At 37.3% G+C, this 25132-nt stretch overlaps 1 protein-coding gene across 5 annotated transcripts in view; it reads right to left on the bottom strand.

Moving 5' to 3' along the window:
• LOC106081526 (uncharacterized) overlaps positions 1-25132 on the bottom strand; it is a 397017-nt gene that overhangs the window by 31739 nt on the left and 340146 nt on the right. For 4 of the 5 annotated variants that reach the window (XM_059360552.1, XM_059360555.1, XM_059360553.1 and 1 more), the window contains exons 6-7: positions 6615-6635; positions 2127-3457 (exon numbers count right to left, since the gene is read on the bottom strand). In XM_059360552.1, coding sequence (XP_059216535.1) covers positions 2127-3457; positions 6615-6635 — 1352 coding nt within the window. The remainder of the gene's footprint in view (positions 1-2126; positions 3458-6614; positions 6636-25132) is intronic. The other variant, XM_059360556.1, reaches the window with a different exon arrangement.

Below are 25132 nucleotides of genomic sequence, written 5' to 3'. Positions count from 1 at the left end.
CGTGGTATAATCGAGGCGACGATAGGAAACCTGGAAGGAATGGAAGAGGTTTCCGATCGGATACCTGAGATGACACTTGAGGCCGAGTGCGAAACAATGCAGTCAGAAACACTGTCTTGAATTGACGGAACTCTGGTATTGCCCTCTGGAAGATCATGCTTCACAGATGGATCAAAGCTAAAGGACAGAGTGGGCCTACAGAGTGGGAGGTCTACCTTGACAACCCAGGGCTAGGAGGAAAGTCATTCGTCATATCCTTGGTCTCCGAGCCAAAGACGAAGTTACAAATGTCATCCGTGGCGCCAAGTCATCCAAGGCGTTGGATTATCTACACTGACGCTAGAATCTGGATCAACCAGAAGTCGAGTACGTAACGGCTGTCCTCAACCTGCCTTTGAGCGCTCTTGAAGTGCCCGATGTCTGGAAGATGGGCATAGTGATCCCGCTACTAAAGCCTAAAGGGAAGACGTACAGACCCATTTCCCTACTCTCACCAGTGGCCAAGACGCTTGAGGGTCTACTCCTCCCGAGCCTCGTTGGAGAATTTCCATTCGCCGAGCATAAGCATGGATTTCGAAGACTGCATAGCACTACATCTGCTGTGCTTGCCATCACCGCACACATTTGCAGTGGCTTCAATCAGCCCAGGCAATGACCTATCGTGGCACTGGACCTATCGAAGGTATTCGACATGGTTAGCCATGCCAAACTCTTTGAGGACATCGCCAATACATCCCTTCAGCCAGGCTTTAAACGTTGGGTCGCGAATTGTCTGCGTGGTCGTCAGTCATTTGTTGAATTTAGGGATAAGAAATCGAAACACCGTAGAGTGAAACTGGGAGTTCCTCATGATGACGTGATATATCCGGCACTGTTTAACCTCTACATTGCATTTATAACATCTGTGATAGGTTAAACATCTACCTCAACGAACTCGTAGTTCTGGCTCAATTACGATCCGGAAGATGGCGCCGCCTCAATTTCTACAGAACAAGGATTCATGCCAACGTGCAGGATGTATGTCCTGATTGTGACCAGGGACCACACGACACACGTCACCTCTTTAACTGCCCAGCCAGACTCACTCGTCTCACACCCAGATCCCTCTGGACGCACCCTATCTCAGTCGCAGAGTTCCTGGATCTGGACATTCAACAGAATCAAGAAGACGAAAGATAGAAAACAACACACTGCTACAACAACAACAACAACTGAGATCTGATTCCGTCTGTCTGACCATAATGCGGTTCTGCAGGCGGAGGTCTGGGCGATCACGGAATACTCAAAAATCCTATGGGGAAGACGAGGCTATTACTGAAAGGAAGTAAGAAGGAGTTGAGAATAGCTTTCGGTATCATAACCGTACACATAGGACCACGAGCTCTCTTACGCAAAATTGGTGCGGCAAATGATAGCATGTGTAGGGCGTGTGGGAAGGATGCTGAGACGTTGGAACAATTCCTATGTCGTTGCCCGGCTTTCGCGGCTAACAGACATCGGCACCGAGGTGGGGACACAATTCCAGACATGAACCAACTTAGGGGTGTAGTATGGAAAACAATCAGGGATTTTGAAAGTAGCGTGGAATTGCTGACTTAGATTTACACAACAAGCTGATTACTGGCTTAGGTTTATGTCCATAGAGGCATGGGGTGGATTTATATCCGCACCCACTTTTCAACCTAACCTTAATCAAAAAATATACTAAATCCGGATCAGCCTGTTGCTGCTACATGGCATCGCAAACAATTTTAGAGTTTTTACAGTATTATAGCTATGAAATTCCAACGGTTTAACATTATGAAGTAATTTTGAATGTGTTTGATAGGTAAGAAGTGGTCGTTTGTCATTCTTGGAATAGTTAGTGTCCAAAGCAAAGTAATGAAAAATCGTTAAAAAAGTTTCAGGGCTATTCGGGTTGAAATAATTTCTAAAATTGGAAATATTTTATTGAAACAAGTTTTTCGGGGTTAACCTTCAGTCCGTTCGACCAAATTTGGAGTTTCAAACATTCCGAAATTCTACAATCTCAAATGATGGATGGACTTACAAAATTCCCCAAGAGAGCCACAAAAACTTAAACTCGTAATGGGACATCTTTGATTGTTCCTTATGCCTTGACTTACCAGGTACTTCCATCCAAAAATTGCCATCTTCAAAGTAATGCACTCCCGATTCCACATAGACTTCTTTGCTTCTTACTGGCGGATACTCAGGTATGTAAAATTGTGAATCATCCAATTCTGTGGGTGCAATACTGGTGTTGGTTGTATTCAATGATTGCGGTTCATTCAGGGAATAAGTGGAATTGTGTTTGCTCGATATGATACTGTCATCGACCGTAGTGGTCTGGTTAAAGGTGGCATCCGATTGTGTGGATTCAACGGAAACAATGGATTCATGCAATGACTCAGCATTGGAATGGCCATGTAATGTCGCTGTACTATTGGCTGTTGAATCTTGAATGAATGTTCGATTTAGCAAAGACTCTTGGTCATGGCCTTCCAAGGATTGGTTGTGCGGCGTTTGATATCGCTGATGCTCGCTTGCTTGATTCGAGGCTGCTATATAAACGGTGGTGCTGTCGTTAGCCTCATCATATGTGGTTTCAACTTTGGAAGCTGTGGTCACTACCACCACATCATTTGTCGCTGTTGGTTGTGCTGTTGGTGGTGAAGAAACCCTTTCCGAGGAATGTTTGTCGTTGCCACCACCACTTTGTGTTGATGAGATTAGCAAATTCTCTAGACTACGCTTGGGAGCCTCTAGAACGTCGCGCAGCCATTCGGGTTCGTCATCATCATTGGACTTGGGAATATGTTGAGAGGATGAGTTCGTTGTTTTTGATGTGCTGTTAGTGGTAACAGTTACACTTGTTTCCTGTTTAACGTTGTCTGTCGCTGTGGACGATGTAAATGTTGTGTTTATGCACACAGAGGTGGCGCCAATGCCCACAATATCCACATCCTCAATGTCGTCGTCATCGTCAGCGTATTTATCGACGTCTTCTTCAACCTCTATGGCATGGCGTAGGCCACCCACTACTCCTCCTACGCTGTATGATTCCTGTTCCGAGTCTCGTTGTGGTTTAATGGCGTCTTCTATCCTTTCTAGGGTATACTCCTGCTCATCCGCTGAGTCTTCACTTTCGTTGCGCTCTTTGTCCTGTTGGACTTGGTCGCCCTCGTCTAAATCTCCCTGCTCTTTTTCCTCTTCTTCCAATTGTTTGTTGACCACTACCTTTTCTTGGTAATGGCTAGAATCTGTAAGTTGGCGTTTCTCGCCAGCAGCAGGAGGTGAAGGGGTTTGTGTCTTAACTTCTTCTATGAGATTCTTAATGTGGGTGGGTGAGGTGGCTGTAGCAACTACTGCTGCAACTGCAACACCTACCGTGGGTGCAGCCGATAGAATCTGTTCAACTTCTTTGGCTTGTTCGTCGGAGAGCAGAGATTGTTGCCTGTAAAGAGGAAAACCAAATGAGGATTAACTTGAGCGAAATTAATTTAAACAAGTGGTGATATGCTTTGGTAAATACAAATGCAATGGCGATTTGCTTAGATAAATACTTTACAAAAAACAGACGATTGCCATGTGTATGGCAATCTTCAGTTTTGCATATTTGAAAAGAAAAGAAGGCCTTCGAATTTTTGAGCTATTAAGTGGGCGAAACAAAGTTAGATACCGTTTGGACTATTTGTTAAAAAGACAGTTTTAATATTTTAGATGTTTGCAATACGGATATTTTCTTCGATATAAAAGATGTATTTTGTATGTATTTTCTACACAGGAAAAAATGACAAACAAAATTTCAATTGAAAATAAAATCATTTTCAATTAAAAAACTAACTGATTCAATAATTTTTTAATTGAATATACATATTTTTCAACTACAGTCGTGATTGAAATTTTTGCCATTTTCAAATTGATTCAAATAATTTTCAATCACAACCGTGATTAAAAATTTTGTAATTTTCAATTAAAAATTAATTAATTCAATCATCTTTTTAATCGAATCTTAAAAAATGTTCTTAAATGGTGCATAAGTAAATTTAATAAAAGGCTATTTTGTCCCCCACAGTTGAAAGGGAAGTGGATGTCAATTATCTAACGTCCCATATTTCGACAAATCTATAGAAATACCATGGCAGCCGGTTCTATGTTCAGGATTAACCCGATGGAATCCTTCATCGGCCAAGGGCTGCCACCTAAGTGCACTACACACTGCTACAACAAATCCCTACCCTACCCGAAATTTTTTCGGGAACCCCCAAGTGCCTTTGCCCAATTTTCAAAAACTTTCAATCATTTTTTAATTGGATCAATGAAAAAATTTATTGAAAATCTAAATTTTCAATAATTTTTTAATAGGATCAATTAAAAAATTAATTGAATATCTCAAAAATTTCAATTATTTTTTTAATTGAATACGCAATTTTTGGAATTGAAACATTTTTCAATTACTTTCTCAAAAACGGTGATTGATATTATAATTTCGTGATTGAAGCAGTTTCAATTAAAAAGTTAATTGCATCAATTCATTTCGTGATTGAAACCGATTTTTTTTGTGTGTATCACGAAAATCACGAACGAAGTGCACACAAATTACAAGGGCAAATGTTGTGTTAGAATAAGTCGTTAAAGGAGGCCACCGTAGCGCGGAAGTTAGCATGTCCGTCTTTGACGGTCAACCCCTGAATTTAAATCCTGGCGAGAACATCAGAAAAAATGTTCAATGGTGATTATTCCCTCCTAATGCTGGCAACATTTCTGAGGTACTATGCCATGCAATAACTTCTCTCCAAAGAGGTGTCGCACTGCGGCCGTTCGGACTCGGCTATAAAAAGGAGGCCCCTTATCAATGAGCTGAAACTTGATTCGGACAACAGATATGTGAGAAGTTTGCCCCCTTTCCTTAATGAAATGTTCATGAGCAAATTTTCAAACACAAATTGGCAAACACTCTTCCACGCACGGCCCTTGAAGCCACGACACCTAATATGGTTGAAAAGTATTTTAACCAAAGACGAAACGCCTCCCATAGTGGTTGGTTTGTGTTGCTATCCCTGGCTTTTCTTTTCCATTTGCAAGGAAAATCTCCGATCATTGAGCTCGTCTCGAAAGAGAAACAAACGAAAAGCCACCACGCAAGAAACCCCTGGTATGACCAGGAATGTTGAAATGCTACAAAAGTCAAGAATGAGGCACATGTACAATGTTCATTCCATACGTACTTTCGTGCAAATCCGTTAAAAATTGTTGTAACTACGTCCTTATAGGTGTCAATCGGACGAATTATATATATAGGAGCTATATCTTAATTGGTACCGATTTTTACCAAAATTTATAGCGCTTGTCTTTCGCGATGATTGGATACGAACTCCACCTTAATTACAAAAAACAACAGACTGACTTTCAGCACAGAAAGGATATGCGGATTGTGTATGTTCCTAGTGCGGCTGGTAGTATTAGACCGTAGCATGTTGTCTGCTACTGAAATCGCGACTGGTGGAGTGGCTTCGGGTCAACCAAGTTTATTGACGGCAGTCCTCTGGCCTTCACTACCAATGGATGTGTTTTCCGACGATTCAAATTGCAAATTTGATCTTAAACATTCCATTAAGAATCTCGCTTTTATAGCCGAGTCCCAACGGGAGAAGTGTTTACGTGGCATGGTTCCTCATAAATGTCACCAGCATGGAATAACAACGACTGATAATTTTTTTTGTTTCGATTTTCTCGCCAGAACCGGAAATGTTGCTACAACAACATTCGAATACTGTAAGAATTCCTTCAGAATTGGTTAGAATTCGATAAGACAAGTCGGAGAGTGCATCCGAATTCTAAATTTTTTTTCCAGAATTCGGTCAGAAATGAATACGACGAGTCAGAAAAAACATTCGAGTTCTTAAGATAAGTTGAAAAACACATCCGAATTCATTAAGACTCAACACCAGAGTTCGGTCAGAAGTCTTAACGACAACTCGGATTTCCCATAATTTTGGTTTAGAATTCTGTAAGAATTCCGTCAGAAAAATCGGCAAAAACATCAGATTTCCCTCCGACATTCCGTTTCGAATTCGTGTCAAGCACTTCATATATTTTTCGTTACGAGATAGAACAAACTTAGCATCCGAATTCGATTAAATTTTTCGACTTTCGTACAGACTTCTGACCGAATTCTGAACGTTTGGTTCATTGGGAATATACCGCAAAGTAACATTTCCATAAAGCGTAACAAAATATTATTAAGAGCTCAATATTATTGTAATATTAAGTCATGCTTGAAATTTGTTTGCAACTACAACTGAAAAATGAAGATGGCATTTAAACTACAATACAAGCAAACAGTAATAAACAACTAAAAAAATATTTACTCAACAATAATCTCTAATGGAATTCCTTAATTATTTAAGAGTTCAAAACCGACCATTATAGCAGTTAGTATTGTTAAGATGTAATAATTATAATACATAAATAAAAAAAAATTAAGAAGAGTTTTTCTAAAAAAATATAGCAAATAGTTTTAAAGAAACCGGTTTAAAAATTCTGTTTAGTATTATACATAAGCAATAAATAATTAAAATTAAAATAAATGAAAGACAAACACAACAAACCTTATTTTGCTTTCCAAAATTCTACATTAAAGTAAACAGATATTCAACGGCAACAACAGCAGCATAGTATAACAGTAGCACAGTTTTGACAGTAGAACGGTATAACAAAGTAATACAAACATTACAAATGATGATAACCAACAAGGACGTTTGATATATCACATGCAGGACAACATAACAAGACGAGCATTGTTTTAATGGAAATTTGTATGATTTAATGGAAAATATTTTTTGTTCAGCAGGCACAGACGCATAGAGATGAATAATACAAAAAAAGAAAAGAAATAAAAAATTAACAAATGAAAAAAATAATTGCTTAACATTACTTAAAAAATAATGCATTAAATGTTATTATAATAAAAAATAAATAACACTAACTACTATAAAAAATTTTTAAATTATTAAATTTACTATTAAAGTCTATTAAAGTAAAAACTTTATTTAAGGAAACTTTAATGTGACATTTTTTCCAACATTGCCATTAATACATTTTAAGTTATTATTTGACTACAAAAAAAAACCTCAGCTGACAGAGTTGTACAATAAAATAAAAAAAAAACAAGATACATGTAAATCTATTAGTAAAGGGTGATTTTTTTGAGGTTAGGATTTTCATGCATTAGTATTTGACAGATCACGTGGGATTTCAGACATGGTGTCAAAGAGAAAGATGCTCAGTATGCTTTGACATTTCATCATGAATAGACTTACTAACGAGCAACGCTTGCAAATCATTGAATTTTATTACCAAAATCAGTGTTCGGTTCGAAATGTGTTCATTCACCGTAACGTTGCGTCCAACAGCATCTTTGAAAAAATACGGTCCAATGATTCCACCAGCGTACAAACCACACCAAACAGTGCATTTTTCGGGATGCATGGGCAGTTCTTGAACGGCTTCTGGTTGCTCTTCACTCCAAATGCGGCAATTTTGCTTATTTACGTAGCCATTCAACCAGAAATTAGCCTCATCGCTGAACAAAATTTGTCAAAATTTGAACACATTTCGAACCGAACACTGATTTTGGTAATAAAATTCAATGATTTGCAAGCGTTGCTCGTTAGTAAGTCTATTCATGATGAAATGTCAAAGCATACTGAGCATCTTTCTCTTTGACACCATGTCTGAAATCCCACGTGATCTGTCAAATACTAATGCATGAAAATCCTAACCTCAAAAAAATCACCCTATATTTTTTTTATTGATAAATAAATTAATAGACTTCAACAATGGTATATTTTAATAACAATTAAAAATAACAATACATAAAATGCACAAATAGGTGTTTAACACTTTGTCAACAATTAAGACTTAATAAAAAGTACATAAACGAATTAATTTTAATTTCACCATGCACTATAGTGACATTAATAAATTATGGAAATTAAAGCGTTGTAAAATAAAAAAAAACAATATAATTAAAAAATATCCCTAAAAAATAGCTACAGTTTTTTACTGTAACATCCCAAAGTCACCCATTGGGTATGCTACAAAGTGGTAACTATTGAAAAGCCTAAAATTTTGCTTTATGCAAGTTAATACAATTAAAAAACAACAAATCAAATTCTAGAGTGTTTGATAAATATATATCCTACGATAGACATAAACAAGTAAAAAGGCGTTAAGTTCGACGGAAATTTGGATACCCACCACCTCGGGTATATATGTAAATCACCTTTTGTCAAAATCCGGTGAAAATGCATACCTTATGTCCCATAGCAGCTATATCGAAATATGATCCGATTTGGACCAAATACTAATAAGTACAAGTCATTCTTCAATTGTGTATAACAAAATATTGGTCTTTTTAGTAGCTATATCTAAAATAATCCCATCTGAACCATTTACGACACGGATGTCGAAAAGCTTTACACAACTCACTGACCCAAATTTCGGCGAAATCGGACAATAAAAGCGCCTTTTATGGCCCGAAAACATTAAATCGAGAGATCAGTCTATATGGCAGCTATATCCAAATCTGGACCGATCTGAACCAAATTGAATCAATATGTCGAAGGGCCTAACTTAACTCACTGTCCCAAATTTCGGCGACATCGGACAATAAATGCGCCTTTTATGGGCCCAAAACCTTAATTCGAAAGATTGGTCTATATGGCAGCTACGTCCAAATCTGGACCGATCTGTGCCATATTGCCGAAGTATGTCGAGGGGCTTAACTTAGCTCACTGTCCCAAATTTCGGCAACATCGGATAATAAATGCGCCTTTTATGGGCCCAAAACCTTAAATCGAAAGATCGGTCTATATGGCAGCTACATCCAAATCTGGACCGATCTGTGCCATATTGCAGAAGTATGCCGAGGGGCTTAACTTAGCTCACTGTCCCAAATTTCGGCAACATCGGATAATAAATGCGCCTTTTATGGGCCCAAAACCTTAAATCGAGAGATCGGTCTATATGACAGCTATGTCCAAATCTGTACCGATCTGAACCAAATTGAATCAGTATGTCGAAGGGCCTAACTTAACTCACTGTCCCAAATTTCGGCGACATCGGACAATAAATGCGCCTTTTATGGGCCCAAAACATTAAATCGAGAGATTGGTCTATATGGCAGCTATATCCAAATCTGGAACGATCTGGGCCAAATTGAAGAGAGATGTCGAAGGGCCTAACACAACTCACTGTCCCAAGTTTCAGCAAAATCGGATAATAAATGTGGCTTTTATGGGCCTAAGACCTTAAATCGGCGGATCGGTCTATATGGGGGCTATATCAAGATATAGTCCGATCTGGGCCAAATTAAAGAAGGATATCGAAGGGCCTAATACAACTCACTGTCCCAAATTTCTGCAAAATCGAATAATAAATGTGGCTTTTATGGGCCCAAGACCCTAAATCGGCGGATCGGTCTATATGGGGGCTTTATCAACACATAGTCCGATATAGCCCATCTTCGAACTTAACTTGTTTACGGACAAAAAAAAAAAAAGAATCTGTGCAAAGTTTGCACCTACAGTACAATACTAAGGTGGATCCTAGGAATTGCTTTGTGCATCACAGTCCCACTGAGGACGATAACATCTGATGAACTGAATTTAATGCTACATTCGTGCCTCTGGACATTGTGGTTATACAAGTTGCCTTTGATCATACGGCGCCTACGGATACTGTGTTATCCTTGATACAATGCCCGATGTTCCAGGCAGTGTGGATTATACATAGCCTGAGCCGCTTTTTGAGAAACAATTACTGTAGCATAATTCACGATAGAACAGAAAGTTCTATCGTGAAGTAGTAAGAAATAAGACGTAAGAAGTAAGAAATAATTCTATTACAATATCCTTGGTAATAAAGGGTGATTTTAAAGCTATTATCTTTATGGCAACACTGGTCTAAACAGCTCACGCCCGTTTCGTGTCAAACAAACATCTTCAGTTTGTTCTAGAATTTTTTTGCCCAAAATACAAGACATGTGGTTTAAAGAAGACGGTGCCACATGTCACATAGCACGCGTAACAATGGACTTATTGAGAGGCGAGTTCGGTGAACATTTTGCAATGAATGATATATGGTCGCAAAGAGGGGTCTGTGAGTCTGATGTGTTGCAGTCCCGCACTGGCACTCAAAAGTAATTCCACTTTGAGTTGGGAATTTGTCTGATTCAGCGGATGTGAAAATTCGCAAGTTACTGGGCTTTTTAAAGCGATCTGGATGGTTCAACGGTAGGAACTAGAAGCATCTTCCTTCTCCTGTTGGTGTGGTATCACAATGAACGAAAATGTCAAAGTGAGTCTGATGACAGACTGCCACTAAAAACTAATCTTACCTAGAGCTGAGGTGTTAACGACATCATATGCAAAATTGTAAAACCCTAGGTGATCCGGCCGCCTCTTAGCAGGCCCCTTAAGTTGGCCACCTCGACATTTCGAAAGCTTGTTCGGGCTGCCGTTTTATTTATTTATTTGTGGTCCGATTTCCAAAATTAATTTTTTGCTGGATGGTGCACAAAAATCCCTACAAGAAAGTCCGCGTGAGGTCTACAATATCTACTCTGGTCTCGGGGTTTTTCGACTTATTTTTTTTTTTTTTTTTGGAATTCTACAATCGGATAGGTTTTGTATTTTGCGATTTACATTAAAACCTCAGTTCTAACCATTTTAAATTTCAATGATATATCTTTACCCGTTCTCAAACGGCAGATTTTTGCTAGTTTTTATACCCTCCACCATGGGATGGGGGTATACTAACTTCGCCATTCCGTTCGTAATACTTCGAAATACTGGTCTAAGACCCAATAAAGTATATATGTTCTTAATCGCCATAACATTCTAAGTCGATTAAGCCATATTCCTCCGCCTGTCCGTCTGTGGAAATCACGACAGCGGTCGAACGCGTAGAGCTAGCTGCACTAAATTTTGCACAGATACTTCTTATTGACGTAGGTCGCTGGGGATTGTAAATGGGCCATATCGGTTCAGATTTGGATATAGCTCCCATATAAAGTGGTTCTTCGATTTGACTTCTTTTATTAACCGATTGGGCTGAAATTTTGCACAAAGTGTTCAGTTTCGACTTCCAGCCTTAGTATGGTCTGAATTGGTCTATAACCTGATATAGATCCCATTTAAACTGATCTCCCGATATGACATCTTGAGGCCCAAAAAGCCGCAGTTGTTATACGATTGAGCTGAAATTTTGCACGTAGGGTTTTGTTATGTATATTAATCGGTGTATAAACTGATATTACTCCTATAAAAACCGATCTCCTGATTTGACATCTCAAGACCCTGGGGCTAAAATTTTGTACGTAGTGTTCTGTTACGACCTACAACAATAGTGTCACGTACGGCCCAAATCCATTCTGTACATTTTTATCAGAATCCATGGTGGTGGGCTCCTAAGTTTCGGCTCGGCCGAACTTAGCACGTTTTTGCTTGTTTTTTTTTTTCTATCCCACTGTGCTATTTGAGATTAGGTCATACGGCCACACGCTTTTGATATATTTGGAGAAACTATTTCTGAATTCAAAAATCCTTTCCGATTGTCGCATATCTCTTAACGAGATAGATAAAGAGTTGAAATTTCATTCATCCATTCTGGGTGCTGGGCAACAGAGATATCCCAGGGAATGGTGGAGTAGACGAACTTGCAAGACTAGCAACTGCGAGAGAAACTGGAATCAATGGGTATACCGCAGACGACATGTAAGCATATTCTTCGAGATATGATCTGTGAAAGCTCTTAGTGAATATGACCCAATCTTAAACTAAAGGCGTCTACCGATTTGCTGTCATTGGTTACAACAGAAGTCTCTCATTGAGTTCGTAGTGCTAAGTCGTTGTCGGATTGGAAAACCTGCTGATAGAGTAAAGATTACAAGTAACGATTTTTGCAGAAGCTGTGAGAACTTCCAGGAAGAGTAAACTATAGAACATCTGTTGTGTACATGTCCTGCACTGGAAAAACAGAAGAACTTTCACCTTAAAATCTTATCTCTTTGAAAATTTGTCTCGATGAATGCATGCGAGCATTCATCTTAAATGCATTATATTGCGGAAAACGTTAACCGACGAGGGCAACTCAAATAGTTCTTTTGACAAGACAAGCTGTCCACGAAAAACGAACTCAGTCATTAAAAGTGTCCACCACATATGGCATTAACATTTCAATTTAAACGACAAGTGTAATTATCAAGTTCAGAATTCATTGTCCTTAAAGGACATTAAGTGTGGTCCAATGAATATGAGATGACACAGCATCATGCATCGCAACCTTTCAAAACAAGATTGTTTCTGCTCACATGATTCCGGCCGCGTATTAATTCACCAACACTCCCATTGCACTCTTTGCCTCATATTTTGTATACAAAGACAATAAGCAAGCAGAAATGGCAAATGGGTAAATGATTCCTGGTACCAAACCAAAGTTGGAAGCATGTAGCACATGAATGACATGTCTAGTGTTGCCACCGAGATAGATGAATACCCGAGAAAATCCCCTTTAAATCTATAACATGTAAAAGCGTGCTAAGATTAGCCGGGCCGAATCTTATGTACCCTAAACTAAGGATCGCATTTGTTTAGTTCTTTTTCCGGTATCTCTTTATGGGGAAACAAAGGACAATGGATAAAAATGCCAGGTTATGGACCGAGTCGGACCCTACTTGCCCTCCTCCACCCCCATTTATTTTTTTAAGACAATATTTCAATGAAATCTTTTTTGAGACAAAATTTCAATGATAATTTTTCTAAAGAAAAAAATTTTGATGAAATTTTTCTAACAAAAATAAATTTCAATAAAATGTTTTCTAAAGACAAAATTTTAAGCAAATTTTTTCTAAACGCAAAATTTTAATGATTTTTTTTAAGAAAAGATTTCAATGAATTTTTTTTTAAAGACAATGTCATTTTTTCTAAGGAGAAAGTTTCAATGATATTTTCTTAAAACGAAAAGAAGAAGAATTTTGTCTTTGCCTGGGTCCATAAGGGCAATAACAACCAGGACGGCAAGATCACAAACAGCCTTGGATTGTAAGAAGGAGATTAACGCCTTTTCTTAAAGAGGAGCTCAGAATAGCTTTCGGTATCATACGGGACACATAGGACTACGAGCTCAATTATGTAAAATCCGTGTGACAAGTGATAGCATATGTAGGACATGTGGGGAAGACGATGAGACGTTGGAGCATTTCCTATGTCATTGCCCGGCTTTCGCGGCTAACAGATACCAGCATTTAGGTAGGGGCACAATATCAGACATTAACCAAATTAGGAGCGTGGCAACGAAAACAATTAAGGATTTTTTAAGTAGCACAGAATTCCTAACCTTACAGAATTCCCTACGTTTTTTCGACGATGGCGGCGAAGAGGATACCGCAGAACCAGTCCCTGGTGATGGTATAGAATGTTTATCTCCAAGCACTTTTTTTACTTGTTTTTTATTTATGCTGGTCTCTTTTCATTTTTTCTTGGGTTGGGCAGTCGCTAGAATTTTGTCCTAAATTTGGATATCAAACTCTAACTTTAATCTCATAGATCTTTTATTTGATAACCTTATAGTCCTGGTTGACCAACATGTACAAAGACATTTTTTTTGAGTCCCGTTTACATGTCTAATTTAAATATCAAATTCATACCTAACTGTCTTTTCATTTAGGTCCCATATTATCCCGTTGTCTACTCCCTAAGACATTTCATTTCATGTCTATTTTGTGTCGTTTTTGGGTAAAGGTAGGGCGGCCCCCAAAAAACCCATTGGACCAATTCTTTTACATACGAGTTATGCTTTACTTCCAAATAACTTTCATTTGATTTCCATATAGCCTAATCGGTAAATACGCCCGGTGGCTCCCTGACATCTAAGACACACTACTTTCTATCAATTTAGAATCTATATTGCCTTCATTGGTAAGTATGTCATGTTTAGGCGTTTTTTTTTTTTTTGGTGCAATTGCACTTTACTTTTAAATAGCTTTAATTTGATACCCATATTGTACCAATCGGCAAACATGTCCGTTTGGGTATGTTTTGGGGTAGGGCGTACCCCACATTACATGCCATCAAAGATTTATACCAATTTTGTATTATTGGGTTGCCATAAGGGGCGTACCCTACCCCTATTCCAATTTTCAACAAAGCCAGATCTTCGAGATGGGTGCACTAGTTTAAGCGAAAATTTGTATGCCCCCACATGGTAAACAAATAACACAAAATTGGTATACAATTTTGATGGCATATAATGTGGGGTACGCCCTACCCGAAAACATACTCAAACGGACATGTTTGCCGACTGGTACAATATGGGTATTAAATTAATGCTATTTAATCGTAGAGTGCAATTTTAATACAAAAATTTGATCCCGGGTCTCGGGAGGTCCCCGCACCTTAAAAAATCGGATATCAAAAAATGCTACTCAAATGGAAGATATTTGAGAGTAGAATACGAATCTGTCATACACATTTAGGTTTCAAGTGACAAACCTTTGCCTAAATACTCCAAACTAATATCTGTCATCCAAAGCTGGGGTCAATTTTATGATGAGTCGCGCTACCCACAAAAAAACTCTCAAGCGAACATGTATGTCGATAATGACAATATAGGACTTTCCCGAAAAAACCAAAGTACACCAATCTCTAAGGTATGTACAATAGAAACTAAAAGGTACTTAGGGGAAAGTATAACTCTGATATTTAAAGTGGTGTGGTGCTAACGCAAGGACATCGAGTGTGAACATCTTTACCGACAGTAAAATTGTCAAAAGGGCCATAACAACCAGGACGGTAAGGTCACCAACAGTCTTGCAGTGTAAGAAGGAGATTAACGCCTTCTCTGAGCATGGCAAAATCCGCATCGTTTGGGTGCCGGGCCATAACGGAGTAGGGGAAATAAAAGGGTAGACGATTTGGCGGTGAAGGCCAGAGGACTGACGTCAATAAACTTGGTTAACCCGAAGCCTTTTGGGTCGACGCAGTCCGAGTTAAGGGAGTGGGCGACGAAAGTGCATGCAACATTGTGAAACAGCGAAACGGTCGGTGGGACGGTCGGTATTACTGAAAGGAAGTAAGATGGAGGTCAGTATAGCTTTTAGGATCATAAAGGGACACATAGGACTACGAGCTCACTTATGTAAAATCCGAGCGGCAAGTGATAGCATGTGTAAGATGATGAGACGTTGGAGCATTTCCTTTGTCATTGCCCGGCTTTCGCGTCTAACAGATTTCGGCACTTAGATGGAGACACAATAAGAGGCATGGACCAATTTAGGGGAGTGGTATTGAAAACAATTAAGGATTTTGTAAGTAGCACGGAATTCCTAACTTAAAATTTCCTTTTTGGAGGTTAATTTGTAGTTTTTAGAGAGCACAACTTAGGTGTATGTCCATAGTGGCATGGGGCGGATTAATATCTGCACCCTCTTTTCAACCTAACCTAACCTATAAAAAAAAATGCACAACATTTTATTTATTTGTTTTTTAATACAACCTAAACTCATTTGATAAACAATTTCGTGAAAACTTTTTTTCGTTGAATTTTTTTTACAATTTTTTTTATTAATCTCTTAAAATCTAATAACAAATGGCAACCCTGAACATGAACCATTGTTTTTGGTGTTACTATTATAATTTTCTACTACATTTTGTGGTCCCCAACAATGATGGTATGTCTAGTTTTACTGCCTATTTAATAATGCTTTAATTGTTGTTCTTAATTTTGGTTTTTCATTTGCATTCGAAATGTCCCCTTGTTTTTGGTTGGCAATGCTTGTTGCAAGTCAAATTACACTGTCATTCAAGTTTAACTATTAATGCAGTAGTGAAAGGCTTTAAAAATAAAGAAAAAATATCGGAAATTGCTTGCAATTTACATAATTATGTGATATGGTTTGGTTTAATGTCAATTGCTTAAAATGAAAGCCCATTAATTTTGTTGGCTTTCTTGTTTTCGTTTTTTTTCTTTTCTTCAGTAATTGGATGGTTACCCGAATAATGAGGTCAATGGACGAAAGAATGGTTATTTAAGCACATAATAATAGCAAGTTGATGATGGTAAGTCGACGACAGCAAGAGCAGACCCAGTTTATGTTTCAAAATTTTTAAAATCTTGGAATTATCTCTGCATTTCTCACAAATAAAGAAAGAATTGTGGATAAACTTTTGCTGTTGCAAATGCAAACAAAAGGAGAAGGAAAAGCAACCAGAAAATAATAGAATAAACCACATCTCATAAAGTTTTCATAAGCTAATTGGACAACTATTTAGGAAATACTACTCATCATTAGAAGTTACTGGTAATGTTTTGTGTTTTAAGAAAATAAGGATAATTAATTCCTGTTTAGAGGAAACTTCTTCCACAATAAGAATAGAGAAAAGTAGAGTGGGATAGACAAAGTACTGAACCGAGCATAAGTTTTAATAAGGTTTTAATTATATAAAAAAAACAAAAACCAGTAAATAGTTGCTAAGTTCATCCGGAATGAATATTGGAAACCCATCACCATGGATTCTGCTAAAAAGTTTCAAAAATTACTCTTGGTTTAATGGCATACGTTTGCTAAACGTATTAAATTCCTGCCAAATCAGGCAATTGCTGCTTCCAAGGATTCAAGAAGTTCAAATAAAGGACCACTTTATATGAGAGCTATATTCAAATCTTAATCGTTATGGAGTATTTGCAATCCCCAAAGACTTACATCAATAAGAAGTATTTGTACAAGCGGATATCTTTGTTCGTTTGACCGGCAATGTGATTTTGATAGACGAACATAGCTACACCATCGTAGAATGTCAAAACAATCAAGAGTCTATCCATAAAAGAATTGCGTGAATGACTGGTTGCTGACTGAAGGCCTAAACAAGAGCAGCGTCGCGTTGAAAAATGCAACTCTGCAAACAAATGTTAAAAAGGCAACTTTAACGACCAAAAACACTACTTCAAGTGTGGCAAAGACGAATGACGCTCAAACTCAAGCGTCAAAATTGAAAATTTTTTAACTTTTCCGCGTTGCTTTTGTGGAATCTGTGTGCACAACGCGCACGTTATGTTTTGGCCTTCGACTGACTGATTGACTGATCATCGCCCAGCCTAAACGGCTAAAGCTAGATTCATGAAATTTTGCATGAATGTTGATCTTGGGTCATAGGTACGAGATAGGAATGGGTTTGATGGTATTCGAACGTTTAGGTACTAATTATGTGATATGGTTTGGTTTAATGTCAATTGCTTAAAATGAAAGCCCATTAATTTTGTTGGCTTTCTTGTTTTCGTTTTTTTTCTTTTCTTCAGTAATTGGATGGTTACCCGAATAATGAGGTCAATGGACGAAAGAATGGTTATTTAAGCACATAATAATAGCAAGTTGATGATGGTAAGTCGACGACAGCAAGAGCAGACCCAGTTTATGTTTCAAAATTTTTAAAATCTTGGAATTATCTCTGCATTTCTCACAAATAAAGAAAGAATTGTGGATAAACTTTTGCTGTTGCAAATGCAAACAAAAGGAGAAGGAAAAGCAACCAGAAAATAATAGAATAAACCACATCTCATAAAGTTTTCATAAGCTAATTGGACAACTATTTAGGAAATACTACTCATCATTAGAAGTTACTGGTAATGTTTTGTGTTTTAAGAAAATAAGGATAATTAATTCCTGTTTAGAGGAAACTTCTTCCACAATAAGAATAGAGAAAAGTAGAGTGGGATAGACAAAGTACTGAACCGAGCATAAGTTTTAATAAGGTTTTAATTATATAAAAAAAACAAAAACCAGTAAATAGTTGCTAAGTTCATCCGGAATGAATATTGGAAACCCATCACCATGGATTCTGCTAAAAAGTTTCAAAAATTACTCTTGGTTTAATGGCATACGTTTGCTAAACGTATTAAATTCCTGCCAAATCAGGCAATTGCTGCTTCCAAGGATTCAAGAAGTTCAAATAAAGGACCACTTTATATGAGAGCTATATTCAAATCTTAATCGTTATGGAGTATTTGCAATCCCCAAAGACTTACATCAATAAGAAGTATTTGTACAAGCGGATATCTTTGTTCGTTTGACCGGCAATGTGATTTTGATAGACGAACATAGCTACACCATCGTAGAATGTCAAAACAATCAAGAGTCTATCCATAAAAGAATTGCGTGAATGACTGGTTGCTGACTGAAGGCCTAAACAAGAGCAGCGTCGCGTTGAAAAATGCAACTCTGCAAACAAATGTTAAAAAGGCAACTTTAACGACCAAAAACACTACTTCAAGTGTGGCAAAGACGAATGACGCTCAAACTCAAGCGTCAAAATTGAAAATTTTTTAACTTTTCCGCGTTGCTTTTGTGGAATCTGTGTGCACAACGCGCACGTTATGTTTTGGCCTTCGACTGACTGATTGACTGATCATCGCCCAGCCTAAACGGCTAAAGCTAGATTCATGAAATTTTGCATGAATGTTGATCTTGGGTCATAGGTACGAGATAGGAATGGGTTTGATGGTATTCGAACGTTTAGGTACTAAAAAGTACTAACAAGTACAAAATGCTACATATATGCCCAGCGCGAACGGATAGGGCTCAAATTAAAGAGCGCCTCGAAAAAATAAGGTTTGGTGAAAAAAAAAAATAGTAAGCTTAGTACCGCAATTGGTACTATTTGGTACTTTCTTCGTAAATTGAACTAGAGCTCTGAATTTTAGAACTTAGGTACTATAGGTGGCAACCTTAGTTGGGTGACTATAAGAGTTTTTGCAAATTTGTACATTTGGGTACTAAAAAAAAAGTACCAAAAAGGTACGAAACGGATGAACTTTGTATAGGGTGGATGGATGGAGTAAGAATTTTGAAATTTTACTTAAAAAACAGAAAAAATTTAACAATAGTACTGGTAATGGAAGAAAACGTACGTTTAGTACCGAAATTGGTACCATTTGGTACTTTCTTCACAGATTGAGCTAGAGGTCTGAAATTTGGCATGTAGGTACAACTAAGAATGATGGATGACTAAATGATCTATTCAAAATTTTTACATTTTGGTACCATATGGTACTTTCTTTACAGATGTAGTTGGAGGTCTTAAATTTTGCATGTCGGTACAACTAGGAAATATATGAAATTCGACCATTTTGGTACCAAAATTGGTACCATTTTGTACTTTTATACAGATGGAGGTCTGAAATTTGGCATGCAAGTACAACCAAGAAATAAATGATTGATGACAAAATGATCTATTTAAAATTCAAACATTTTTGTACCAAAATTGGTACCATTTGGTACTTTCTTTATAGATGGAGCCACAAGTCTGAAATTTGGCATGTAGATACATCTAAGAAAAATATGATGGGTGACTAAATGGTCTATTCAAAATTCGAACATTTTGGTACCAAAAGTGTCAGATGGAACGAGGAAAAATATGATGTTTGAATAAATGATCTACTCACAATACGATCGTTTTGGAACCAAAATTTGTACCATTTGGTACTTTCTTTACAGATTGGTCTAGAGGTCTCAAATTTGAAATGTAGGTACAAGAAGAAAATATATAATGGGAGACTAAATAATCTATTCAAAATTCGTAGATTTTGGTACCAAAAAGTGCAAAACAATATGAAATAGCTTATCTTCGCCTACAGAAATAGCTGGAATTTGACGCAGTCTTGACCAAATTTGACGCAGTCTTGACCAAAACACGACACGTGGAAGAAAACGTATTTATTGTGGTGCAATTTGCACTTTGAAAGTATATATTAGGCGATTAGAAGATATTTTTCAGTCGTACATTTAGATACTCAAACGTACAAAATGGTATATTCTTTACGGAGTGAGATAAAACTACCGAAATTGGGAAACAGGGACCCTTAGGCGACTTAATGACTTTTCCGATATATTGTAGTTCTTGATACTATTTGGTAGTTTCTTTAGGGAAGCGGACAGATTCCTGAAATTTTATATACAGTTATTATAAAACTTCATAACATTTTAAACTGAGCGACTACCTTTGTTTTCGGAAGTTCTACTCTAAAAAGGGGTTACCATAAACGAGGGTACCGAAGCAGACCACCGGGATGCTAGTATATAAAATTTATGGGGACTCACATCAATATTTCGAGGTGTATCAAATGGAATGATTTTAGTAGTTTGGTAGTAGTTCAATTTAGTATACCCCCTTTTCTATGGTACTAACCTCCGAAGATGTTCAAATTACCATAAAAACTTTAGAGACGGACTAGATATTTTGTTATTTGGTGCAAAAGTGGTCGCGTAGACAAATGATGTGGCTGTTGCGGTCAGGGTACGGCACTCCCGGCACTATTATATTGTAGATAAACTTCAGGAAGCCCTACGTACGACAGCGAAGTGGGCTACCGAAAGTGTTCTAGGGGTGAATCTGCCTAAGACGGAAGTTACCCACAGTTATACCGGTCTCCTTGGGAGGAGCGAATGTTCCGTTTACTGTAAGCACAAAATACCTGAATAGTAAAAAAGGGACAAGAAAGGCAACTCTTGTCCTATAAACCTACAAGAGGACCATGGTAAAATTCGGGGGCTTAAACCGCGTGTCCTGCACTATCCGATTGCTGCAGTTGTCAGACTTGCAAGTCTATATGGTGTTTGGCCATGAACTTTACACTTTCCATGGGAACATGGGTAAACTTCTCACATATCAATGAGTGGTGTCCGATTCAAGTTTAAACTTAATATGAAAGGGGCCTCCATTTTATGCCCGAGTCCGAACGGCGTATATATATATATATATATATATATATATATATATATATATATATATATATATATATATATATATATATATATATATATATATATATATATATATATATATATATATATATATATATATATATATATATATATATATATATATATATATATATATATATACACATATATATAGATATACATATATCCCCATATGTCCCATTTACAATCCCAGCCGACCTACACTAAATGCAATTTGTGCAAAATTTCAAAGGGTCTAGCTTTGCTCCTTCGAAAATTAGCGTGCTTTCGACAAGCCGTCAGATGGACGGACAAAATTAAGCCGATTACCTGATAAAAGACTGTCTGGCAAGCAATTCAAAATTTTACGCGCTCTCGGGTCCCTACTAGGGTCTTCAAATTTCATATACTTATTTAATCAGCATTGAATTAAGTTTCGCCTATACATATGTATTGTATGTATGTATCTCTATCTATTGAAAAATTTTAGATTTTTTTTCTACATTTATCGATTTTGCAACACTGTGTGGTGATGGTGGCTATAAAAAACAACTGAATATGAGGTACAAAATGTAAATTCGACCATTAACATCCCATTAAAGAACAGGGCAAACTTCTTACATACCAATGAGTGATGTCCGATTCAAGTTTTGTAATAAGGCGCCTCCTTTTTATTCGTCCCAGCCGAACTTAACTCGCATATTTACTTGTTCTATTTCCTTTCACACCCTTCTTCAATGAAGTAAAATTTTAACAGCATGACGTATTGTTATGATGTTTATTTGTGCCTCTATGTGATTTTTGTACTGCCCCATGTCCCTTTTTTTTTATAAGACCAAATTGTCTGTATGCGCTTTTATAAAAAAGAAGGAAATAAATAAAAATAAATCATGAACTGAATTTAATTTCAGAATTCTAAATTTTCATAAACTCTATGTTCGATCCATATGTATTGTAGGTAACACGAGTGAAAGAACGATATTTGTTAGTTCAACTGTTAACAACTTTTATTTTAAATTTTTTTTTTCATTTTAACTTGCAAATGTATTTTTTGTTTGTTTTTAAGATTTGATATTTACTTTAAATTTTATATACAACACATTTACGGGTGTTTTATATCGCGAATTCATTCATGTCATATCATATAACACATCTTTGATTAATTTTTTAAAACACAGTTTTTTTTTTAATTTCTTTTAACCATGAATCGTTCTGAATACTGCAAATCGCCTGCCCTCTAACATGTTTGCATGACCTAGTAACTCATAAAAACCTTCTAAGTTACTATACTTCAAACTTATTTCGACTTTGGCGGATTTATGCGATAAATTACATTCATAATTTCTATGCGCGCATTACACAATTTGCAAATTTTGCTCTAAAATTAGAAACAAAATTATGCTTAGAATAGTTTTGTTTCATTCAAGCAATTATTATTGATTGAAAAAATAGCCAAAGCCCTTGAACGTATGAGCAACATACACTTACTTGTCCGTTACGTATACGCACCGGAGACCTCAATAAGAGATGCCTGACGAAAAGGCTGTGCGGCAATCGTTGTTTTTTTTTTCAATGGCTTCGTGCTCACTTGGCGCTGTGTTATGCAAAATACGTGGTGGTACTTCTTTTATGAGTTTTTAAAACACACTAACCCTACAACGTGGGTTAGTCAGCAGCAACAACGAGAAACAGAAATAGAAGAAGAAGAACTTGAAACAAAACAAAAATACACCGACACAAAACACTCTGCACACATTATGGCACAGAGGAGCTACTGTTAAAAGGAACTTAGCAAACATTTAAAGTACTAAACAAAAACAAAAGAGTGAAATAACAAAAAACCGAGGGTAAAGAAGAGGGCGAAGTATTAACCGTAATAAGCTCACATGTCGTTTACACAAACACACGCAGCAACTCACACACTTTTTGGCAAAATGAGTGGTGAAAAACTGACAGAGTCGTGGTGAAAATGTCTAAAACCATGAGAACAATATGAGCCTGTTGTGGTGTTGGTATTGGGGTGTCTCTGTTAAAATAAAACAAGGTCAATTGTTTTTATTATTTTATCATAAATTTTTAATTAATTTACACGTCCATACACACACACACACACACACACACATCCAAAAACACTCTCCTGAGTCTTAAGTCATTATAAACGTACATATATGATTTTCCTGTGAAAACTACTCCCTCACAATCTTAAAAACATTTGTATGTGTTATGTGTCAGACATATTTGGTGCGTGCCAGTATGGCAGGTAAATGATTGCAAACAAAAATAAAGAGCATAAAACATAACCATGTTAAATTAAATAATGTTCATAAGAGGGGGTGCGCTAACAATGGTTGGCAAGTTTAAGAGACCAACAGAAAACAACGACCCTGGGGATTTGTATGAAATTTATGAAACTTTGCACAAGTGCGTATAAGCCAAGTCTTTAATCATAGCCTTAACATATCAAATGAAAAACGTCTACTTTAAACTCGAAAAAAATGAGCAAAAATAATTTAATTTAAAAATTGAATAGAAGAGAAGCGTAACGAATTGATATTTTATTGTTACCTCCATTTTTTATGTTTTTCTTCCTTTTAAATTAGCAAATAATAAATAAATAAATGGTGTGTTGGAATCCAACGTAGCGCAGAGGTTAGCATGTCCGCCTAGGTCGCTGAGCGCATAGGTTGGAACCCTTGCGAGACCTTCAGACAAAATTTACAGCGGTGGTTGTGCCCTCCTAATGCCGGGATAATGGGGTGTCACAATGCGGCACCCCGTTCGGAAATGGCTATAAAAAGGAGGACCCTTATCATTGAGCTTAAAATTTGAATCGGACAGCTCTCAGTGATATGCAACTTTTCATTTCGTTTCAAATAAATAAAGAACAAAACCACAAATTTTCGTTTCGCCTCAAACGAAAGATTATAAAATAAAAAAATGTCCGCCCCAACAGGCAAAAAAAACTTGATAATGAAAATTTGGCAGGGCCCGGCTGCTATTCGAACCTGAACACTCGGAGCAACAGCAAGATCCGTTGTTTAGCGTTCGAAGCTACCAATACAATTTCCAAATTGTAGTTGTGTGGACAACAAATCCAACACCACAACGAACAAGTAAAAGCGTGCTAAGTTTGGCTGGGCCGAATCTTAGGAACCCACCACCATGGATTCTGCTAAAAATTTATACAAAATAAATTAAGTTGTGGTGTATATTTTTATTCTACATACCAAACTTCTGTCAAACCAGCAAAAATTAAAGCTTCTAGGAAACGAACAAGGATGATCGAGAGACCGGTTTATATGGGAGTTATATCAGGTTATAGACCGATTCGACCCGTATTTTACACAGTTGTTAAAAGTCGCAACAGAGCATCGCATGCAAAATTTCAGCCTAATCGAAGAAAAATTGAGACTTGTAAGGACTCAAGAAGTCAAATCGGAAGATCGGTTTATATGGGAGCTATATCAGGTTATAGACTGATTTGGATCGTACTTGGCACAGTTGTTGGAAGTCACAACAGAACACTACATGCAAAATTTCGGCCAAATCAGACAAAAATTGCGGCTTCCAGTGGCTCAAGATGCCAAATCGGGAGATCGGTTTATATGGGAGCTATATCTAAATCTGAATCGATATGGCCCGTTTGCAATCCCCAACGACCTACATCAATATTAAGTATCTTTGCAAAATCGGCTAGCTTTATGTGTGCGAAAGCTATTATTATTTCGACAGACGGACGGACGTGGCAAGATTGACTCAAAATGTAGAGACGATCAAGAACATACTTACTTTAGGGGGTCGCAGATTATTATTTCGTGGTGTTACAAAAGGATTAACTAGGTTAGTATACCCCCATCTCATGATGGTGGGTATGCAAACTATAACGAAATTGTAAATGGTTAAAACTGAGGTGTTAGCGAGACCATGTGCAAACTGTAGTCCCTATGTGGTCCGGGCGCCTCTTCACATGATTCTAAAGTTGGTCACCTCGGCATTTCGTAGACTTGTTCGGACTGCCAAACCTGCATATGTGATCCTATTTCGAAAATTCATCTTCAACATGTCCTCCCGACAAAACAACAAGTAAAAGTGTGCTAAGTTCGGCCGGTCCGAATCTTTTATACCCTCTACCATGGGTAGCATTTGCCTGGTTCTTTGTCCAGAACCTCTTTATAAGCAAACAAGGGATAATGGATAAAAATTGCCGTGCTATTGGAGTTATATCAGGTTATGAACTGATTTTAATCATACTTGGTTTGGATATTGGAGATCATAGTAGAAGTCATTGTGCAAAATTTCTGCCATATCGGAGAAGAATTGCGCCTTATAGGA

Source organism: Stomoxys calcitrans, chromosome 1 (genome assembly GCF_963082655.1).
Source record: "Stomoxys calcitrans chromosome 1, idStoCalc2.1, whole genome shotgun sequence".
NCBI classification, from domain to species: Eukaryota; Metazoa; Arthropoda; class Insecta; order Diptera; family Muscidae; genus Stomoxys; species Stomoxys calcitrans.
The sequence above is the reverse complement of the archived record's forward strand: the minus strand, read 5'-3'. Positions and strand labels throughout refer to the sequence as shown.